General features: G+C 50.1%; 1 protein-coding gene across 3 annotated transcripts; it reads right to left on the bottom strand.

Annotated features, from left to right (window-relative positions):
* Positions 1–2,779: 2,779 nt before the first annotated feature.
* Positions 2,780–20,642, bottom strand: LOC144943684 (WD repeat domain phosphoinositide-interacting protein 4-like). 3 transcript variants are annotated; one of them, XM_078871409.1, is made up of 11 exons: positions 20,586–20,642; positions 15,480–15,554; positions 14,200–14,304; positions 13,582–13,687; positions 12,319–12,413; positions 11,435–11,514; positions 10,326–10,469; positions 9,087–9,172; positions 7,877–7,978; positions 7,457–7,590; positions 2,780–4,662 (listed from the first exon to the last, which is right to left on the bottom strand). In XM_078871409.1, the coding sequence occupies exons 1-11, from the start codon at positions 20,602–20,604 to the stop codon at positions 4,556–4,558; spliced, it is 1,053 nt and encodes a 350-aa protein (XP_078727535.1). In that variant the 5' UTR covers positions 20,605–20,642; the 3' UTR covers positions 2,780–4,555. The 3 variants fall into 3 exon arrangements, with proteins under 3 accessions (XP_078727535.1, XP_078727536.1, XP_078727534.1); XM_078871410.1 differs by having other exon boundaries at positions 20,511–20,600; XM_078871408.1 differs by lacking the exon at positions 20,586–20,642 and adding an exon at positions 17,190–17,349.

The following is a 20,642-nucleotide window of genomic DNA, read 5'->3' as shown; positions in this document are numbered from 1 at the left end:
GAGTTCAGTCTCCAGTTGCGTGAAGCTGCCAACCTGGAGCACTTGTTAAAAAGAGTACAATCGCAGGGGGGGGGGGGGGTCAGGAACCGAGGACCCACGGGGGCCGTATCTGCCAACATTACTTAATTTCATACGGTCCACAGCCACTTGGGGCTAACCACTTCCCACCGGCCCGCTAGGAATATTTTACCCCGTGGCTGCATGCGGTCTTGGCTGCTTGAATCATGCACCAGAAGTGAATACTTTTGACTTAGGCAGGGTCTTGTTTCAGATTTTTTTAGCGCGTTGGCTCGCTTGCGTCCATTCGCGCAAAACAAGAGTCTCTAAGTGAGGAAAGTGGGCTGAGATGAGTGGTTGCTCATCACCACAGATTTGAAAAGTTCTCTTCCAGCTGTCGCTTTTAAGAGGTTTTCTGCCACACCTCTTCTATGCCATTGTGCGTTTCTCATTCTTGATTCCGTGCACCCAACCCCAGAGCTGCTAAGTCTCCCACGAGTCTTATTCACATGACCCAGTTTACGAAACCACTGTTTATATCGTCACTGATGGGACATGCAGACTTAAACGTTTAGTTGTCAACCCTCCCAGTCAGCCCGGGTGGCGTTGCTGTGCCTCTTCCTTGGCAGGCTGCCGGCAGAATTGAACAAAGGCTCACTCAAGATACAGCACATTTTTTATTATTTATACAGTCATACACGTAACAGAAATAGATATAATTAATATTTTCAGTGCACTCATTGGAATGTTCCATTTCAAAATTATTACACGCATTAAAAATGTAGTACAATGTTTTGGCACTTGGGTAAATATACAGTAAATTGTGTGCTTATGTTTGTGTGAGTGAAAGCATGCATTTATAGATGTGATTGGGAAAAAAGGTAATTGTATTGACGGGGGTATAAGCACACAACTTAACAGCCATGACCTATCCACTGCTAGATAGCATCCCAAGCCACTATCTCTTGTGGCCATACAGCAATCTCGTGATGGAACTCCATTACCATACAACAAATCGGTACTAAAGTCCTAGCCAAACATATCGGCGTATGATCCTTTTACGGTATCAGATGTCAGCGATGACGAGAGTTTAAAAAAATTGCTACAACACGGTCCTTCGTATTCAGAAATACAAGCCGATGCTCCGAGTACAACAATGAAAGGCCTTTCATCCGTTCCGTTACGAATGGCAAAAACAACCCACTCATGCACCCAACTGTTGATGGCGAAGCTACAATGTGCCTTGATCTGCATAGTGATGTTGTGTGGCCCGATGGCGTGCGATGAGATCGTGGCACGAGGAACACCATCCGGCACTCGACTCGCCCGCAGGGGTGGGACTGACGCTCGCTGTATAAGCCGAGTCACGGGGTGCCCTCCGTGTCCCGAGTCTCCCAACCCCTTTTGCACAATTGTCGTTTTGTTTTCAAATCAAGAACAGCGGCCGCCCAGTGGCTTGGCTGTTAAGTGCATGGGCGGTGTAACTGCTCCTGGGCTGGCAGGCACCAGGCTACAAGGCGGTGGTGGGTGGTAAATTACACGGCTCATGGCAACCATGCTGTATATATGAATATGCATGTGCGGTGTGTATTAAGAGGTGTAAAAATTATGAACTATTTAAAACCAAACTTTTTTTTTTACTAGGTAAGGCCCACAGCTATTTTTCCATAAGTGACCTGGCTCCTAATGATAGCTCAAAGTGGCTTGTGGAAATTTAAAGCAGCCAGTTACTCTAAACGCACGTTGATTCTAAATGTGGAGGGGAAAACCAGAGAAATCCACGCGAGCACAGGGAGAACATGCAAACTCCAAATATACAGGCAGGGTTGGGATCAAACCCACAACCTATATACCAAGTGAGGTAGTTAACATCTCACCACCGTGGTGCTACCCCTGCCGTAATTCCAATTAATCCTGGGGAGATTTATCGGAGATAAATTCACCTTTAATCGGCCTGATCTCATTGCATCTCAGAAGCTTCGCTGGTGGAAGCCGGGTTGGTGGTAGAATGATTTCCGGCATCCGATGACTTGTTGAGATTCAGGGTAAGGATTCGATTACAAGAATACATTTTCATCGCCAGTGAATGTCGCAGCCACCAGAGGCTGTTCGAATCGCCCTAATGCATTATGTACAACGTAAAAATAGGGGAGGGGGGGGGGGACATTGTTCTAAAACGTGCAGTTCGATGCATGTATCGTGAGCGTAAGAATCGATATTTTATTCATGCATTGTTACACCTCGAGTGCTGTGCTAACATTTGTGTGTCGTGTCCTGCCAGCAGAGCATTTGCCACTTCACATGGCTCAAAGTGCAAACTCGTCTGGCACAAGCATTCTGTGGCAAGGTCACCACAACTTGGTGGCGAATGGCAACCCTTGTTGTCGGCATGTGATTTCCACCAAAATATAATTTGAGCGAATCTACAACTTAAATACAACCGAGGAATAAGGAATTATTTTTTTAATCTAATGCAAATATATACAAAGAAAACATATCTTAACGATAGTGCACAATCTCATGCTCTCGCATTGTGGGAACCGAGTCTGCTGGTCGGTTTTAAATTATTGCAAGACTGCGGAGGCATTCATTGCATACTCATATTCTTAGTTTTTTCGGTAAAGTCACGTAGGTAAAAAATGAAATAAAAAAAAATAATAAAAATCACGACGTTTCGGAGGCAACACAAGTCTCCATCATCAGGTGGGACCGTCACAGCTAAATTTGCTGCATCAAGTGACGGTCCCACCTGATGACGGAGACTTGTGTTGCCTCCGAAACGTCGTGATTTTTATTATTTCACTTTTTATTAATTTTAATTTTTTACCTACGTGACTTTTTCCGAAAAAACTAAGAGTATGATCCTTGCAGTCACGAAAGCTTCAAATCTAGCATTAATTGCGCTCAATTATTGGGCTGTAACCGGCAATGCCCCTCTTGACGATCCGTTTCCTGCAAGGCCAGTGTCGTAAGCGAGGTGTCATGGGCAGCCAAGCCCCCGCTGAAGGCAGCTGCCCCCTGTGCAGCACAATGTGAACACCAGCACCAACCTAAAAGGGGAGGTGGGCGATGTTGCTATTGGCTATTCCCATTCCATAAATTGAGTAACGTTTCGTATTCGGACAGTGACGCCGCCAGCCACAGATGGCCAAAGATTGTTTTCAAATGACGTCGCGGGATATTTAACGTCCACTTGGAAGCAATCGGGGACAGCACCAAGTGTTTTTGGCTCGGGCACTCGCAGTATTTAACTAGGGTGGCTGCCAGGCTCAAACATCGACCAGTTACAAACATGCTACCACTCCATTAAATATGCATTTGCGTAGCGTTCGTAACCTATATCTAAATTACACACCTCAAAAGTAGTTGCTAATTCGTATCGACATTACCTAACTCCAGTAGCTTGTCTTTACCCATGGTGACGAGAACACCCGTTGCTACGAACATCGACAAAACGCACCAGCCCTGACTTAAGCCTGCCTAGATCAGCAGACGAACCAGAACAACCATCTCCTTGGCATTGCAAGTGTAATGTTTTTTTTGTTTTTATAAAATACATCCACATATTTCAGCAGAAATCGATGTCCCGACTGCTGGAAACGATCCATCTTGAAATAATGCATAATTGAGTGCTTCCAATTTCCTACTACTCGTGATAAAAAAATTTGAGCCAACGTTTGTCCGAGTTGAATAAAATTGTCCCATTCTTCGCCCGAGGCACCCCCCCCCCCCCCACCCAGGCCACACGTTATAATCGGGGCTCGATTCTCACTGCTTTCTGGAACGCTGCTAGGCCGGGCTTGGGAGTTAAAGGGTTTATCGCCATAACAGCACTACCACTCGAGCAGCATATGCCTAACTATTACAAACGTATACAATTGTACCCGATATTCACGTAACTTCTGCATAGGCTGGATGTGCCATGTCAAAATAAGTATTGGAACTGTTGCTGCTGGAATTAAGCGCTGGTTACAATATTTTATTTTTAATGTAATTTAATCAACCACAGGAGAGTCCACTTATTTTGCAAATTCACCTACAAGTAAGGCGAGAGCATTTGTTTATCTTTAACAATTCAATTACATTCCAAAACTTAGACTTGCGGAACATCTAAATGCAACTTGCAATCTCAAGACGTTGAGAAATGCAGACAACTTTAAAATTCGGGCCGTGAGAACTGGCAAACAGCTGCCCCACTCTTGTAAATTAAGTCACAGCCTCGTCATCACACTGCAGTAGGTCATTCCTTGCAGCAATTTTACTTGGAGGCTCCAAACGAGGTTCTACCCGTCCATGCAAACCAACCCCCACCCCGGGCATGCCGGCAACATAAGCAGTACGCAGCCGCCTAACGAAAGGCTTCCGTTTACAAACCGCTTGCTCGGATTTCTTAGAAAAATTCATTTCGCCGTGTGCAGTGCTTGAATTCCGTCGTCGTTTCTCCCCAGCAAGTTCAGCCTGTGAAGGCGTTTCAAAGGCTCGGTTCAGGGAAGCCAGGCGGGTGGGTGGGTGGGCAGGCGGGCGGGCGGGCGGGCAGGGGGAGCGGCAACGTCAGAAGTTAGAAATCATCATTCTCCAGGTCCAGGTAGACATCAAAGGCTTCCCTCTTGCAGCTGCCCTCGAGCGTGAAGACGTATTTGTGAAATGTCCCGTCCAGGCACACAGCTGCACAGCGCAAGACGTACAGATTACTCCTTCCCGTTTTAAACAACATTATTATTGATGCTCTCCCAAACTACTACGGTCGAAATCTTTAAACATTAATGAAACTTGACTATAGAGTTGCATCACTATCAGAGACTCGCCCTAGAGAGAAAACCGGCTAGAGCAATCAAAAGCGTTGCCCGCACACTTCCCCGGCAGAGCCGTGCACCTGGTGCAAGAGCTACCGTGACTTAATTCCAAATACTACCGAGGATAAATGTCTGTTGGGCCAGGTCGCTGGCAAAAACTCCCTCCATCTTCACCTAGCCGCATCCCGCTCCCCGCTCGGGTTCACGTGCTGCGACTCGGATAGAGGGAGCCAAGGTGGCTTTCCCATGGCACCCTCAGCGGTGTTTTTTAGATGGCACATCACTTCATGCAGTTCAGCATTCCAGCCACGGAGGTTTATTTATCGAGTTCCAAAATCTGTAACGGGTAGTTGGTGGCGGAAAAAATATTTTACCGGTCCAGTTAAACTATAATAGTCCCTTAACCACATCATGCAATGTGGTAGTTTAACCGATGTAATTTGTTTCCGCCCGAGGACGACCGCTTGTGTTGTGATCGAAACGTCGTGATTTATTTTGTTTTATACCTACGTGACTTTACCGAAAGAACCAAAGAGTATGGATTCCTGCAGTCACGAAAGCTTCAAATCAAGATTCAACGTAAATGGACCAAACGTGATTTCATCATCGGTCAAAACAAATCCAGCTAAGGAAAGAACGGGGTTGGGAGTGGTGGCACAGTGATTAGCGCGCGGCTATGAACCCGCACAACCTGAACGTTGAGAGTCGCCCCCTCGTACGCGCGGTGGGATGTCTCCAGTTTCCTGCTACACTGCAAATGCTCGTGAGACTGACCAAACCTCCTACTGCAGGAGCCTGCTGAGAAAATAAACAGTCTTGAGACTACTCAAGCGAGGCTCTCATGGGTAATTAATTAGTTGTATTGTCATGTAATTTAGAGTAAATTTTATTCAACTTTAGTCAGAAAGGATACAACTGCTCCGACGATACAATTCACTTGGGCTACCATGGCCAACCAAAATCACTTAATTATTTAGCACGGTCTTAGAAGTATTTGTTTCACATCAAATATTAATGTGACATTTCAGAAATGAAATGTTTTATTCATCCGCTCCTCGGGGGGACAAAGCCACGGTCACTGGGTTAACCGTCCAGTGTCGTGTGCACGAACATTGCTACCATGCCCTTCGCCTTATCAACTCGGACCACCGCCCCCCCATCGCCCTACCCAGTGCCAGATTAAGCTAGTGCGGGGCCTGTAGCATATGTTATAAAGGGGCCCTAAATTAAAAAAAAAACACGTAAATATTAAAACACATTTTTTACTTGCATAGTAAAGTAATTGTATTTTTTCATTTGCTATACAGCCAGATAATACGACAAATCGCTAACCTTAAACACCCAGTCGTTCATAAAAGTTTTGAAAGCATTTAGTGTGGGGCCCGTAGCATATGCTACTCGGATAATCCGGCACTGGTCCGACCCCTCTGGGGCCTCCCACACCGGAGCCTGCCGAGTCCCTTTTGTACATATCCCCCTCTGCACGAGTCCCTCGAGTTGAATCGCGAGCCCGAACCGTGACGATTAATAAAATCGCCGACAAATGGGCGAATCGCTCTATGCATCATGCTGGAGTCATGGTCGTGACTTTAAAAGTATTGTTGTCGGATTCGGGAAGTTGCAAACTTTAGTTGATGGACAGTTTGAGACAAACGGCAGTTCTGCAAAAAAAATCCAAGACCGAACAGCTGTAAATAGGGCTAATGAGGTGTGCACTTTGCACAGGAGCGATCACCTAGTTCAGGGGTTGGCAACCTACGGCTCCGGAGCCGCATGCGGCTCTTTACGGGCTGCTTCTTGACGATATGTACGTATGTACAGTATGTACTCAGATGCATTGCGGCTCTTGAAATACTGAATTTTGTACCGAATTGGAAAGAAATGGCTCTTCTTGTTATTTTGGTTGCCGACCCCTGACCTAGTTTATAAGAGTCATGCGTTTAGAAATGTCCTGACACAGCCTCGTTTGGTCTCTGCAAGGCAACTTTAAGGTGAAACCTGTTGCTATTGTTCCGGATAATTGTGAAAAGCCAGTTTGGCGATGACATTTTTGATGTAATTGGTAACGTCAACATCTTAGTAACAACATTGCTAAAGTGACATTAGAGCTGCACAAAGCAGTCTGGGTATTTCCGAGGCGGTGTCAAACATGCGCACATGCAGCATGGACACCGTTGCATAACGAAAGTTCTCGGGGGGGAAGGGGTGGGAATGAAAACGTGAGGTCAGCATGCAATTGTAGAAGGCTTGCTCTATGATTTAGCATTCCGGGTCTTGTTTATATAGAGTTTGACTCACGCAAAAGAAGGCGTAAGAAATTTGTACGCGAGTCGGTAAAGGGTTTATGATGCTAAAGCAGATATCCTGCAATGGCTGTGCACTTGTCTGAAAGAAGTATTCACTTGTTACCCGAATGGCCTTACAACAAATTACATTCAATTGTCTTCACAAATAAAATTGCAGCTTATCCGTAAAAATCTCTCTCGGGGTAGATATGAACGCCTATTTGCCTTTTGGGATTGCGTCCACCTTTACTGTGCACCCCGTGCCCCATGGGCTGGCTTACCGGTCACCGAGTCTGCTCATCGGCCACCGTGTCAGATTATTGACGACCAAGTCAACTTACCTATCACCGAATTAGCTTTCCGATGACCGAGTCCGCTTACCGATGATGGAGTTGCCCTTGCCGAAAGCGCAGGCGCACGCCGTCTCGGCAGGCACGGTGAAGCTCGCGAGGCTCCACTGCGACTCGGCGTACTCTCCCAGCGCCGGGCTCACCTTGCGGCCCACGCGTGCTAGCCTGCGGCACACGGCAAGACCAGGGGTGGACCGGCGGGGTGGGGGGAGCGGGAGAGGTTAGTCGGTTAGTAATATTTAAGAAACTCGCCCCCGTTGCTTCGACCGCCGCGCCGGGAGACGGAATCGAAGCGGTGATTTCTGGATCCGCAGATCCAGAGGCCTTTCCTCACATCGTGGTGACCTCGGACAAAGTCTCTGCGAGAGACGCTGAAGATGGCCAACGCCGCCGGAAAGAGTCTGTGACGGGGCACCAACCCCAACTCCAAGTTCGAAGGAGAGTCACTCACGCGGAGCGACGGTTCAGTTTGGTCTGCTTCAGCGCGAAGATGTGCACCGTGCCCTTGTCGCTGGACGCGCAGAGGAACGACGCATCCTGGCTGAAGTTGATGCTGCAAAAGAAGCCACGGATCAGAGAGAATTCTCATTTCAAACCCCACCAGCAAGCTTCCTCATTCGGTTTACGTAAAACAACAACAAAACTCGACACATTCATCAATAACACTGTGGGGCCTTGACGAGTTTACAAAAGGTGACTGTTTGGCGCATAGGCCCTTCTTCCCAGCGCATAGAGAGGTCTACTACAGCAGAGATGTTGGGAGATTCAACAGGACATATCTCTGCTTTATCAACCCGGTCAATGCCTATGATACCATGAATATACCAGCGATCTATTCTGCATGCTTTTGGAGTCCCTCACCCTCTGCTCACATTCATTAAGGACCTTCATGATGATGGGCAGGCCCAGGTAAACCTGCGGCGACAGGAGTCGGAGCCATTACCTGTACACCGTGGGGTGTGACAGGGATGTCCTCCGGCTCCGGCATTATCTTACGTCTTGTTTACCTATGCGTAGAATAATTTCCATCTTTGCAAGTATCATCAGTGAGCTCCTCCGACAAGTGAGGCTGCATTGGTCAGGTCATGTAGCCCACATGCCCAAGCAGCTTCTGCTTGGCCAGATAGAGGGTGCTAAACGGGCATGGCATGGGCTACAAAAGAGATCGGCTGATGTGGTACAGGAGGATGTGAAGCCGAATGGACTTGCAGATGACTGGTACCAGCGGTGTCAAGATCGGCCTCTGTGGAGGAATCTCGTGAAGGACGCTGCTGGGCAGTTGGAGGCAGTCGCCCTCTAACAAAGAGCAGAGGGAGCGACGTTCACAACAACGAGCGGGGCCCTGGGCGAATAAAGTGTAGCGAGGTGGCACAGTGGGGAGCACAGCTGGTGCACCCTGCCTTCAACTCTTCACATGGCGATTTAAAGCTTTCGTGACTGCAGGGATTCATCTTCTTGGTTCTTTCGGTAAAGTCATTCTATGTGACTTTACCGAAAGAACCAAGATCTTCACATGGCCTCAAAGTGCACCTAGCCAGGCACAAGCACCGTGGTGACGTCGCCAGAACTTACGGGTGAATTGCGCCCGTTTTTGTCGAGTGTACGTGCACACGTGTAGGCGTGCACGACGGTAAACGCGCGCGAAACCGTCAGCCACTTGCCAGTAGAGTTGAGCCGAGTCGGCGCCTCTCCTGAGCTCCATGGTTCTGTCGCCGTTTGTCGTGTCGTAGATACGGATCAGCGTTCCCTGCCAGAGTATCGCACACATCTCTACATGAAAATCAGCTCGAGCCTCCCGTACATCACGTGACTTCTGCGTGGGCACCCCCACTCCGAATCCCTCCCCTCTCCCCGCCTCCCGCTGTGAAAACAGACGCCGCTCCTCCGTGCAGCTCACTTCTTCTCGCTCCTTCCTTCTATCTTCTCCCTCTCTTCCCACACCTCTCATCATCACCACCCTTTCTTCCCCAACATCTTGGACAGTTCTTATTGAAAACGAATTTCTTTAGAAACTGCTTTGTGTGTTTAGTTTGTTGTCTCTTTCACACCGTACATAGCATGGTTGGCTATGTACGGTGTGAAAGAAGTTCAGCATACATACACGATGACGATGATTGTGATAATCATTATGATGGTGATGATAGTGATTAGCATGTAACAGTGGTTGTGGTGGTGGGAGGGAGTGGTGGCGCAGTAGTTAGCACACTGAACATGAATGCCAGCCATGGCTAACATCAGTGGCAAGCAATATCCAACCAGACTGGGCATTCCCTTCACCGTCCTGCTCTGACCAGTGTGGTGAAGTATGGTGATACAACCCCTACGACCAACATGAATTGATAAAGGGCTGTACAGTGCTTGTAGTAAATGGTAAAGGCACAGCCCTGCAATTGCTTGGTTACACCACTGCTGACAGAAGAAGTGCCTGCACTTGAAATCCTGTGGAGGATATTTTTGGCCAACTTTTCAACATTGGTCACATGTCCTGGAAGAGGTGGGAGTAACCCACATTTTACCCCACCGGACACAACCTGCCAATCAACAGAGGCCTACCCATTTATACTGCTGGATGGACAGAGGTGGTTGAAGATGCGGGGGGGGACGGGGGTAGATTTAAGAAACTCGCTCCAATGTTTCAACTGCCACGCCGGGAGATGGAATCGAACCGGCAGTGCACTGCTCACCGTTACACCGCGGCAAATCCCACTAGCGCAGAAGCAGTAGCGACATGTGACCATCAACGAGCGGCGAGTATGCACGTTGAGTACCCGGTGATCGGGGGAGCGGTGCGGCATGTATGTCGCACCGCTCCCCCGATCACGTAGCCAACCGTGTTACGGTTGCTGTGCTGTGCGGTGCGGTTGTGCGGTGCGGTTGTGCGGTGCAGTGCGGTGGGGCACCTTGTGAGAGGCGGTGGCCACTCTGCTGGCCGTGGAGTCGAGCGTGATGCACGCCAGGTCACTCTCGTGGGCTTTCACCGTCACACCGCTCTTGTTGGGCCCCAGGCCAGGCCGCTTTGGGGCTCCCTTCAGAGCAGAAATATCCTGGGACATTCAGAACACAGCATTGGTAACTGCACCGAGACCAAGAGCGACCGTATAGCCTTTAACAGAATTTTGGGGGCAAGTGGTGTTAACCGAGTAGCACCCATGAAGGTCGGCATGGCACACGAGGTTGTGGGGTGGTCAGAACCACGCCCAGCCGCTTCTATCTCCCAAGTGGCCATGTTTACACATTGTATCAGCTACTCATTTGAGGCTTAGTTGACCTAGGTGAGGACCAGGATCAGTCCAGATATTCGTTGCTGGTCTTGGCTGCGAGCGGGAATCAAACTCGGGTCACTGAGTTTGCAGTACAGAGCGCTAACAGCTGCACTACCGCTCTCACCGCCAACACACACACGCACACGAGTGCACAATAACACAACGACACAATGGACTGGCACAAACAGACCTCTATTATGGTTCCCCAGGTGCTCTGCTCGTTTCCTCCCACACAACAATGTCCAGGCAGGTTCAGGGGTTTAAAGCCAAGTTTTGTCCCCCAGAGGTTAAACCGGGTTCTGAAGTGCAGCGAGTTCATGGCCTCTGCATGGTCACCAATGACTGGATGTACAACAAACCCATGTTTCACCAAATTTGGCAAAAGTACCAGTTCTTAACGATTCAAAGGTTGTATGTATATCCATTCAAGAACTGATTTTTACTTTCTGTAGTGGCTGCAGGGGTCACGCAAACCTATTACAAACAACATAACTGCACAAATGTAAAAAAAACATCGAGACGCGCACGCAAACTGATACGCGTATTGCGAGCGCGACAATCAATATTAATCGGCGAGTCACCGTTGTTACTCCTCGTGCTTTCGAACTGCTGTTTGTGTTTAGTTTGTTGTCCTTCCCCCGCACCTCCGATTGACACGGTTGCCTATGTATGGTGCGAAAGAAGTTCAACATATATACACACATAGGCGTGCATGTGCGCGTGCGTGTGTGCGTGGCTCGCCGTACCACCATCTGCAGGAAGCCACTCTTGAGCCCGGGGAACACGAGCAGACTCCGCTCGAGTGACGTCGACAGCTCGCACAGGCCTGCGCACACAAAGACAAAGTTCCCCCGCATAGACTTTAACGGAGAGTTGGGGTAAGTGCCATTAGCGAGCACCTATGAAGGCCGGTACGGTACACGAGGAGGTGGGTGATCAACACCACGCCCGGCCGCCTTTGTCTCATTTAATGCCGAGTCGACCCAGGGGAGTCCCTGGACCCAGGTCAAATATTCGCCACTGTTATTGGTCGCGAGTGGGAACTGAACTTGAGTCGACCGGGTTCACACCGCAGTGTGCTAACCGCTACTCCGGCACTCCCTACCGCACACACAGAAGGTGGAGTAAGTATTCATGTAAACAAGAATCAAAACAAAGTAGTGAATTCGTTTACAACACGTATTAATAATTGTAATTTTATTTAAATCCCATTGTCAGTGACCCGCTGGATTTGTAAGCATCCCCATACCATGTCGGTTAAGGGGGAGCTGTTTGACGATACTTTACCGCAATGGTCAGTGCGGATTGGTGAAGGCAATGAACAGATGTGTTAGCATAGTGCAGTACAAGAGAGGAATTTGTTGCACTACCCTGTGCTGCCCACCACGTAGCCCTGTAGCAGCCTCTAGCACCTGCTGCTTTAGTACTTGCTGGCCAAGTACTATCGAGCCTCAATCCTGCTTAGCTTCCGAGATCTGTCGAACAGATCAGGCGCATTCAGGGTGATGGTATTGCGTCCGCGCGTGCGGCCTTCGCGTCAATCCACTCCTGGATGAGGTACACCCCGCGCCGTGCAGGTCTCGGGCGGGGGTGGGGTGGGGTTTCACCATACTTCACCACGTATCCTCACCCAGTGGATTGTCCCTTGTGTCAAATTGTGAGGTTTCCCGGGGATTGTCTGGGAAGGAGAAAACGTGGATCTTTCTCCGGAGCACAACCGATATTCTGCAAATGAAAAAAAAGAATAGATGTGAGTTTTTTCTAACTGTATAGATTTTGGTATTATTATTATTACAAACTTTGATGGTGTACGTATCGATGCGTAGCTTCAGATTTATGGCAACTGCGTGCTGATGATGCTGGTTGTAACTACCAGCGACGTCAAACCAAATCGTTAAATGTGTGTGGATCACTCTCCAGCACCGCCAGTGGTGCTGCTAAATAAGTAATTAGTGAACAAGTTTTTTTTTGATGACTTTATTACGGTAATTGGCTGTCGGGTGCAGGAGGGCTTTTCGAGACAAGTTTTACTTACGCAGCAATCTGACCCAAAAATCTACTTTGAACCTTATTGCTTCTTAACCTCACAATGCTGGCCGATTTAGGCTGCGCTTGGCAGATGACGAACCCTCAACAACGTCGAGTTGACGAACTCGCAGTGTCGGCTCCAATCGCTTAAAAGTCCAAGGGCTGGCGCACTCCACCAGGGTTATCGGTGTGGCAGGTGACCAAGATTCATTGAAGAGTGACGATCCGCTAGGCCTGATCGCTAGCTTCGCGGGACAGGCCCGGGTACTGACAGTAAGCGGACATCGCCTGGCTCATCAAGACGAGCGCACGATGAGAGATACCTCGCGAAACTGCGCGAGTGGTGCACGCCGTCCCGGACGCGTTCGCTACCTCGGCTGCCGCTCCATCACTATTCTCGGTCATCGGTCATCATCATTATTTCTTCAAGCAACGTGTCCTGCCCAAGGTCCCCATTACTTTGAATTCATGAAAAAAATCAACCGGCGACATCCTTTTCGTTGGCAACAGGACCAGCATCTCTTCTCGAGATGTCATTGACAATGTGTTCACCCTCCTCCTCCCCCCCCCCCCACTTCCTCCCCCGCTCGCTATTTTCACACGTGAACCTTCCTGTGAAATCCCTCGCTCGGGAATAGCTCGACACCCAAGCGATTACGAGGGGCGAGCAGCTGACAGCGGTTAGCGGCGTGTCGCCAGCACAGACCGCACATCGTGCGACGTCCCGTGTTCTACCCGGGGTGCAACGAATCGCCCCGTCTCACCCCGGCGATGTGATTAATTACCACGATTTTCAAGTCGCAAATTGGTCGGGAGGGTTGGGGAAAGGGTGGGGTGGGGTGGGGTAGGGTGGGGGAGGCCTCACGCGTCGTGGCGCATGCGCACAGCCAGCACGGGCTGCGTGAAGGTGAAGTCCAGGACGAGTTTGTCCTGCTCGGGGGTCCCTCCACGCGCGTCGTCCCAGATCAGCACTGGCGGCACAAAAATCACACGGCCATGGACAAGTTGTGGGTAGCTGTATCGGTGGTGGCAGTGGTGGCCACCATGTTGGTGTCAATGGCATTGATGGTTATGGCAGTGGTTGCTGGCACACGTGTTAAAGCTCGTGTTGTCTTGTCAGTGGTACTTGATGGTGGCAGTCAGTGACGTTCACGATGGCGGCGTGTCAGTGGTGGTGGTGGCGGGGCCCATATTGGTCACGGTGTAGCAGTGGTTGTCTCAACGTTGGTGTCGGTGGCCACGTTGGCAAGCAGTGGCGGTGGTGGTAGCGACAGCAGCCTCTGTGACCACGTTGGTATCGGCGACGGTGATTGTGGTGGCAATGTCCAAATCGGTGTGAGAAATATCGATGGTGGGGGCTGTGGTGATGCCATGTTGGTATTCGCGGTGGTGGTGGTAAAGGCGGTAGGCCATGTTCGTGGTGTTGCTGGTGCTGGAGGCAGCGGTGTGGCCATGTCGGTAGTGGCGGTCGGGGTGTTCGCACCGGAGTTTTCGGCGAAGCGTGGCAGGCTGCCGCCCCCGACGATGGCGATGAGGTTGGAGCGCCGCAGCACCTCGGCGAGCCCCACGCTGCCCACCTGCTCCTGGTCTGCGACGGTGGAGCGACCGCCCGGCAAAGAGGCGCGCAACTCAAACATCGCGGCGCTCATTCTCTGAGCTCGTTCATTAAGGGATGCGAAATTCTTAGATCGTTTTTGTGGGGGCAGTGAAGCGAAGTCCTTTGATGTGCTGTACTTCAACCCTGATGAAGCTTGTAAAGCCGAACGGCGTTCATAAGAAGTCACAAACACCTCGAGAAAGACTCAACGCAGATCCCCGGCTTCGATCTTCCGCGAAGCTCATGGGGCCACAATGCCTAAACTGCGTTATCCGCACGAACCATGGGGGCAGCACTAGACAGCCACTCAAAGCCCTGATTCGCAAATACGAAGGAGGCATCATCACAGCCAGGATGCACCACTCCGCGACTTCTGATGCAATCCTCTTGTCTCAACCACTTCAGTGTAAAATTACAGCTGTGGCACGACATCAACATCAGCCATGCGAAGAAGAAGAAAAACACTTTCTGCTCCCTGCCTTCACTAACCTCGCACTGACCAGCGAGATCAAGTGGGGTCCCCAATAACCCCCACGAGCCGCACGGTGTGAAGGCCACTCATCCAGCAGTGGATTGGCCAAAAAGGCTCTGTCCACGTTCATGTGCACTGCTGAGATCCGAGGTTCTAATTCAGGCCAGCCACCTGGTGATTAAACTGGATTCTCAAGTGTAGTGAATCGACCTTTTCAGCCTCGCCATCAATGTTTGCGCACAACACTCCACAATATACAGATTTGCTTCAGAACTTAATTCGGTTAAATTCCAGCTTTGGCGGTGTAAAATTATATCAAACTTATCGACTACGAATTGCTTTTTGTGGCCGACCGCTCGGGTCTGTTTAAAAATGAGGGCCGGTAACGACATCCTGCCTCCGGCGAAGATTGGAAACCCCTTACAAGCCACGCCCAGCGCGACGCTGCTGATGATGCCGACGCTGCTAATGATTCCACCAAGCCTTCACCTCCAGTTCAGCGGCACACTTGAAAATGTAACGGGTTTGAGACGGGTTTTTTTCCCCGACAACTTTTTTCCAAGTTATTCGATTGGTCGAGCAATCAGACCGTTCATCGGTAGGACATATCGATTCCTCGAGTAATCACATATCCCAGAGATTTGCAAGACAAATCTCATCATTGGCTGGATCTCAAACAACTCTCCCCTCTCACCGATATGTGCTTTCTGTGCCAGTGGATCCACATTGAAGACCTTGACTCCGCTCTCCATTGCGCAGCAGAAGAGACCTGGTCAATAGAAAGACAACAACGACAGTCAGCTGTCAAGCCACAGTGTCCGATTGGGGAAGTTGCCCGGCATTGCAGAAAAAGGGAACCGGCGCTTTCGTGACGATGAGAGCGGAGGTCTTTGCTCGTTTACTCGGTTGACTACGGTACTCGGCGAAGCGTGCTACAGACCCATAACATCATGACACAGCAAGCATCACCACCATTACTGTACCATCATCACAGCCGTCAGCATAATCAGGACAACCAGCAATCATCACAAACGTCAGAATTCCCAACGCCGTCACAATCATCAATTACCATCGTCAACCCCACCACCATAATCGCATATCCATACTGTTGTGTTGTGTGTGAGGATGGGTGAGAGGCATCCTCGACACACACACAACACACGCCCCCCCCCCCACACACGCCACACACACACACCGCATACACCCCCCACACACACGCCACTCACGCCACACACACACCACACACTACACACCACACACACACAACACACACACACACCACACACGCGACAAACACACCGCACACACCCCCACACACACCACACGCCACATACACCACACACACCATACACACACACATCACACACACCACACACGCTCCACACACACACCACATACACACACACCACACGCACGACACACGCCACAAACACACACGCTGTGGTTAGCGCACTGCGCTACAAACCCCGTGTCCTGGGCCTCTCCCTTCGGCTTTGCCGCACAGACCCCCCCCCCCCAGCGGGGGTCAAAACAACTCCCATGACCGACGCGGGACGGACAGGCCTTCATCCAGCAGTAGATTTGCAGAGCTCTGTATAAACTACTACATGTTAATTACCACTGCACCTAGAGGCTAGGGTCTATGTATGTGCGTTCTGGTACGCGTGTGTATACTACGGTATCGCATTGTGTTTTTTTTTATACTATAAGTGTACTGTATATTATGTGCATGTGAACACGAGGGGTATACACACGTGTACTGTTCACACACACACTCGTGTACTGTGTACACACACTCACTCGTGTACTGTACACACACTCACTCGTGTACTGTACACACACTCACTCGTGTACTGTACACACACACACTCGTGTACTGTACACACACTCACTCGTGTACTGTACACACACACACTCGTGTACTGTACACACACACTCGTGTACTGTACACACACACTCGTGTACTGTACACACACACTCGTGTACTGTGTACACACTTGTGTACTGTACACACACACGTGTACTGTACACCCACCCACACGTGTACTGTACACCCACCCACACATATACTGTGTACACACACACGTGTACTGTACACACACCCACACGTGTACTGTACACACACCCACACGTGTACTGTACACACCCACACGTGTACTGTACACACACACGTGTACTGTACACACACCCACACGTGTACTGTACACACCCACACGTGTACTGTGTACACACACACGTGTACTGTACACACACCCACACGTGTACTGTACACACCCACACGTGTACTGTGTACACACACACGTGTACTGTACACACACCCACACGTGTACTGTGTACACCCACACGTGTACTGTACACACACACGTGTACTGTACACACACCCACACGTGTACTGTGTACTCACTGTGATCCTGGTTGAATCTCACGCTGTTCACGCCTCGCTGCTGGAGGGCGGGGGAGCCGCCCCCTCCCCAGAGGAACATCCCCCCCAGATCGCTCTTAACGCACAAAGCCACCGTCTCGCACCCCCCCACACCACCACCACCACGACTACCTCCTCAATCAACCACTACCCCCCCCCCCACCACCACGACTACCTCCTCAATCAACCACTACCCCCCCACCACCACGACTACCTCCTCAATCAACCACTACCCCCCCCCACCACCACCTCCTCAAACAACCACTGCTCCTCCCCACCACCCACACCTCCTGGCACAATCAGATACGACACACAGCCTCGGCCACTGCCTCTTACAAACAACCACTGCCCCCCACCGCTACGATCACCGACTGCTCATAGGGCCCCCCCCACCACCACACACTCAGCGACTCACAGCCCCCCACAAGCACTCTCCCCACCACTAACGACAAACTCCCAGTCACTACCCGCAGCCACCCAGCCTGCAGCAGCAATCAACTTACTCAGACACACACACAAAGACACACACACAGACACTGCTACCCCCCTCCACCTAACACACCACCCCCCCCGTGATCTCGCACCACGCCAACTACTCTCACACACAGCCACTGGGCCCCCCTCCCTCCGCTCCACCACCCCACAATCTACCACTACACATACACCACAACCACCACCACCAACCACCACCAACCACGACTTCTCCCCACTTGGCTCGCAGCTCAACCAAGGAAGTGGCTGTCCCGACTTCACACGCCCCACGCGTGACGCGCCCACGTGTGCAGCAGGGTGGTGGGGGATGGTGGGGGGTGGTGTGGTGGGTGGTGGGGGTGGTGGTGGGGCTGGTGGTGGGGGTGGTGGTGGGGGGTGGTGGTGAGGGTGGTGGGGGGTGGTGGGGGGGGGTGGTGGGGTTGGTGGTGGGGGTGGTGGGGGGTGGTGGGGGTGGTGGGGGGGGGTGGTGGGGTTGGTGGTGGGGGTGGTGGGGGGGTGGTGGGGGTGGTTGGGGGTGGTGGGAGGGTAGGGGTGGTGGTGGGGGTGGTGGGGGGTGGTGGGGGTGGTGGGGGGGTAGGGGTGGTGGTGAGGGGGGTGGGGGTGGGTACCGTATTCTACCGAGTAGAGAGGGCACCGCGATAGGCAAATACCAGGAGGGTTCCCCCAGGGCAAGTTTTAGCAAATAGCCAAGGGGCCGTCCATAAATGACGTCACGCACATAGAGGGGTGGAGGGGGTCAGACATTCGTGACGAGGGGGGGAGGGAGGTTTGGGAAATGTGAGGTCACATCAAAATGTGCAACTTTAAATAAATATTAAATGAATCGAATTGTTATAACAACACTAAATTTGATCAATTCTCATTATTAACTATTTAAATTGACTAAGGTCACCTTTTATTAATTCCATGAAGGAGCATTTTGCTTCTCCATGGGAGAATGGAAAAGCATACATTTTGAATTTATTTTTAATGATTGTTATTAAACATTTTGATTCTAATGATTCTACCAGGGCTTTTCATTCTGTGAAATTAATATGTAATTGTTATAATTGTACTCTCCATTTTGCTTCGTTCTACTACAAAGTTTCAAGTATTTTTGATAGTTATAATTACTTTTAATATTTGTATAATTATAAGAGAATTTCAATATAATATTCTGAACATCTGCAGTTTTAGTTAGACGTTGAATATTTTCAAGTGAATGTTATGCTTAATTTCAGCTTTCCAACGCCCCCTTTTTAATACGTGTTTTCTCCTACAACATCAGAGTGCAGCGCCACATTAAGTACGCACTACAATGACAATAGTTTAAAGTGATTTGAAGCATGTTTTATTTTCAAAATGGAAATTGTTTTGGAGGGGGGGGGTGGCAGAGCTTTGTGACGTCATATTTGAGGGGGGGGGGGGGTCTGACTTTTTGTGACGCCGTGTGACGAGGGGGGAGGGGAGGGGTCAAAAATCGGCCAAAATCGCGTGACGTCATTTATGGACGGCCCCCAAGGCATCGTCCCCATCGATGCACTCCGACGGCACCGCGTGTGTCCAACAGCAATTCGCCGTTATTCAGCGCGCGATTAAATAACAGCGACTTTGACATTCGTCATCGGCGAGTGACGTGGTCGTAGAATACCCAGTAAACGTGCCAACGTTGGGTCAACGTTGGATTAACGTAGGGCCCTCGTTGGGTCAACGTTATTTCCACGTTGGGTCAACGTTGGGTCAACGTTGGGCCCTCGTTGGGTCAACGTTGGGCCGTCGTTGGGTCAACGTTGGGTCATCGTTGGGTCAACGTTGAATTAACGTTGGGTCAACGTTGGCGTGTGGTTGGACTCGTTGCCCCAAAGTTGGTCCCACGTTCCATGTTTACTGGGTAGATATGCATCATCATCATCATCACACACTGCATCATCATCATCACATATGGCAACACACATCGTCGCAAAGTACTCAATTGGAATCATACATCAGCTACCATCGCCCCCGCCAACCCCATACGCTCCTGTGAAAACTTGGCAGGACCCTCCTTAAAAGGAAGTCACGAGACTCCGTGAGGCATTGCTGGGTAAATCATGATGATGATGATAATCATGCATCGCCAGTGAGTGGTGTCATTTGCTCGATAGCGTCGTTTCATCACACGTTACACTACCGTATGTACAATGTGATTTTACATTATCCAACATTAGTATATGCCGGATCACGTTTTCATCACACGGTGTTATCACACGTATCAGCATATACATCCTCACCTGTGATATAATTGCTCTTACACTAATTAAGTCTTACCTTGTCACACACTGCATCATTAGCAGTCATTGATAACACAAAACAACCATCATGAGATATGAAAAACAGCATAATTCATCATCGTTATTCATAATCATCAGTGACATCATCGCTCAATATCCATACATCGTTACACAGACACTACATCATACGATCATGCATCATTAGAAATCACAAATAATACAGGTACATCTTGATAGACCATCACACATCATCACACACCATCGTACGTTACCCCACATTGTAATGCATCGTGAACATCACTGTCACACATCACACGTATCATGTATACAAAGATAAAGATCCCCCGTGTAGCCCGAACAGACTCGGAGCAAGTGCTGTTAGCGAGCACCTATGAAGGCCGGCTCGGCACACAAGGGGGTGGGTGGCCACTGGCCAGCCACACGCCCGGCCGCCTTTGTCTTCCAAGTGGCGATGTTTACACGCACTCACCAGGTACTCATTTGAGGCTGAGTCGACCTACACGCATACACCATTACACACATACACACACCAATAGCTAACCTCTGTCGTGTCCTCTGTGTGTATCGGCAGTAACGACCTCTCACGCAGGCCACGTGCGTGAGACGTTGCTTGTACCTGCGTCACGTTTCCCCATCACTCAGGGCTCGCCATCCATCACAACCGGACTCATCC

This window comes from Lampetra fluviatilis, chromosome 32 (genome assembly GCF_964198595.1).
Source record: "Lampetra fluviatilis chromosome 32, kcLamFluv1.1, whole genome shotgun sequence".
In the NCBI taxonomy this organism is placed as follows: Eukaryota; Metazoa; Chordata; class Hyperoartia; order Petromyzontiformes; family Petromyzontidae; genus Lampetra; species Lampetra fluviatilis.
This window is presented reverse-complemented; position numbering and strand designations above follow the sequence as displayed.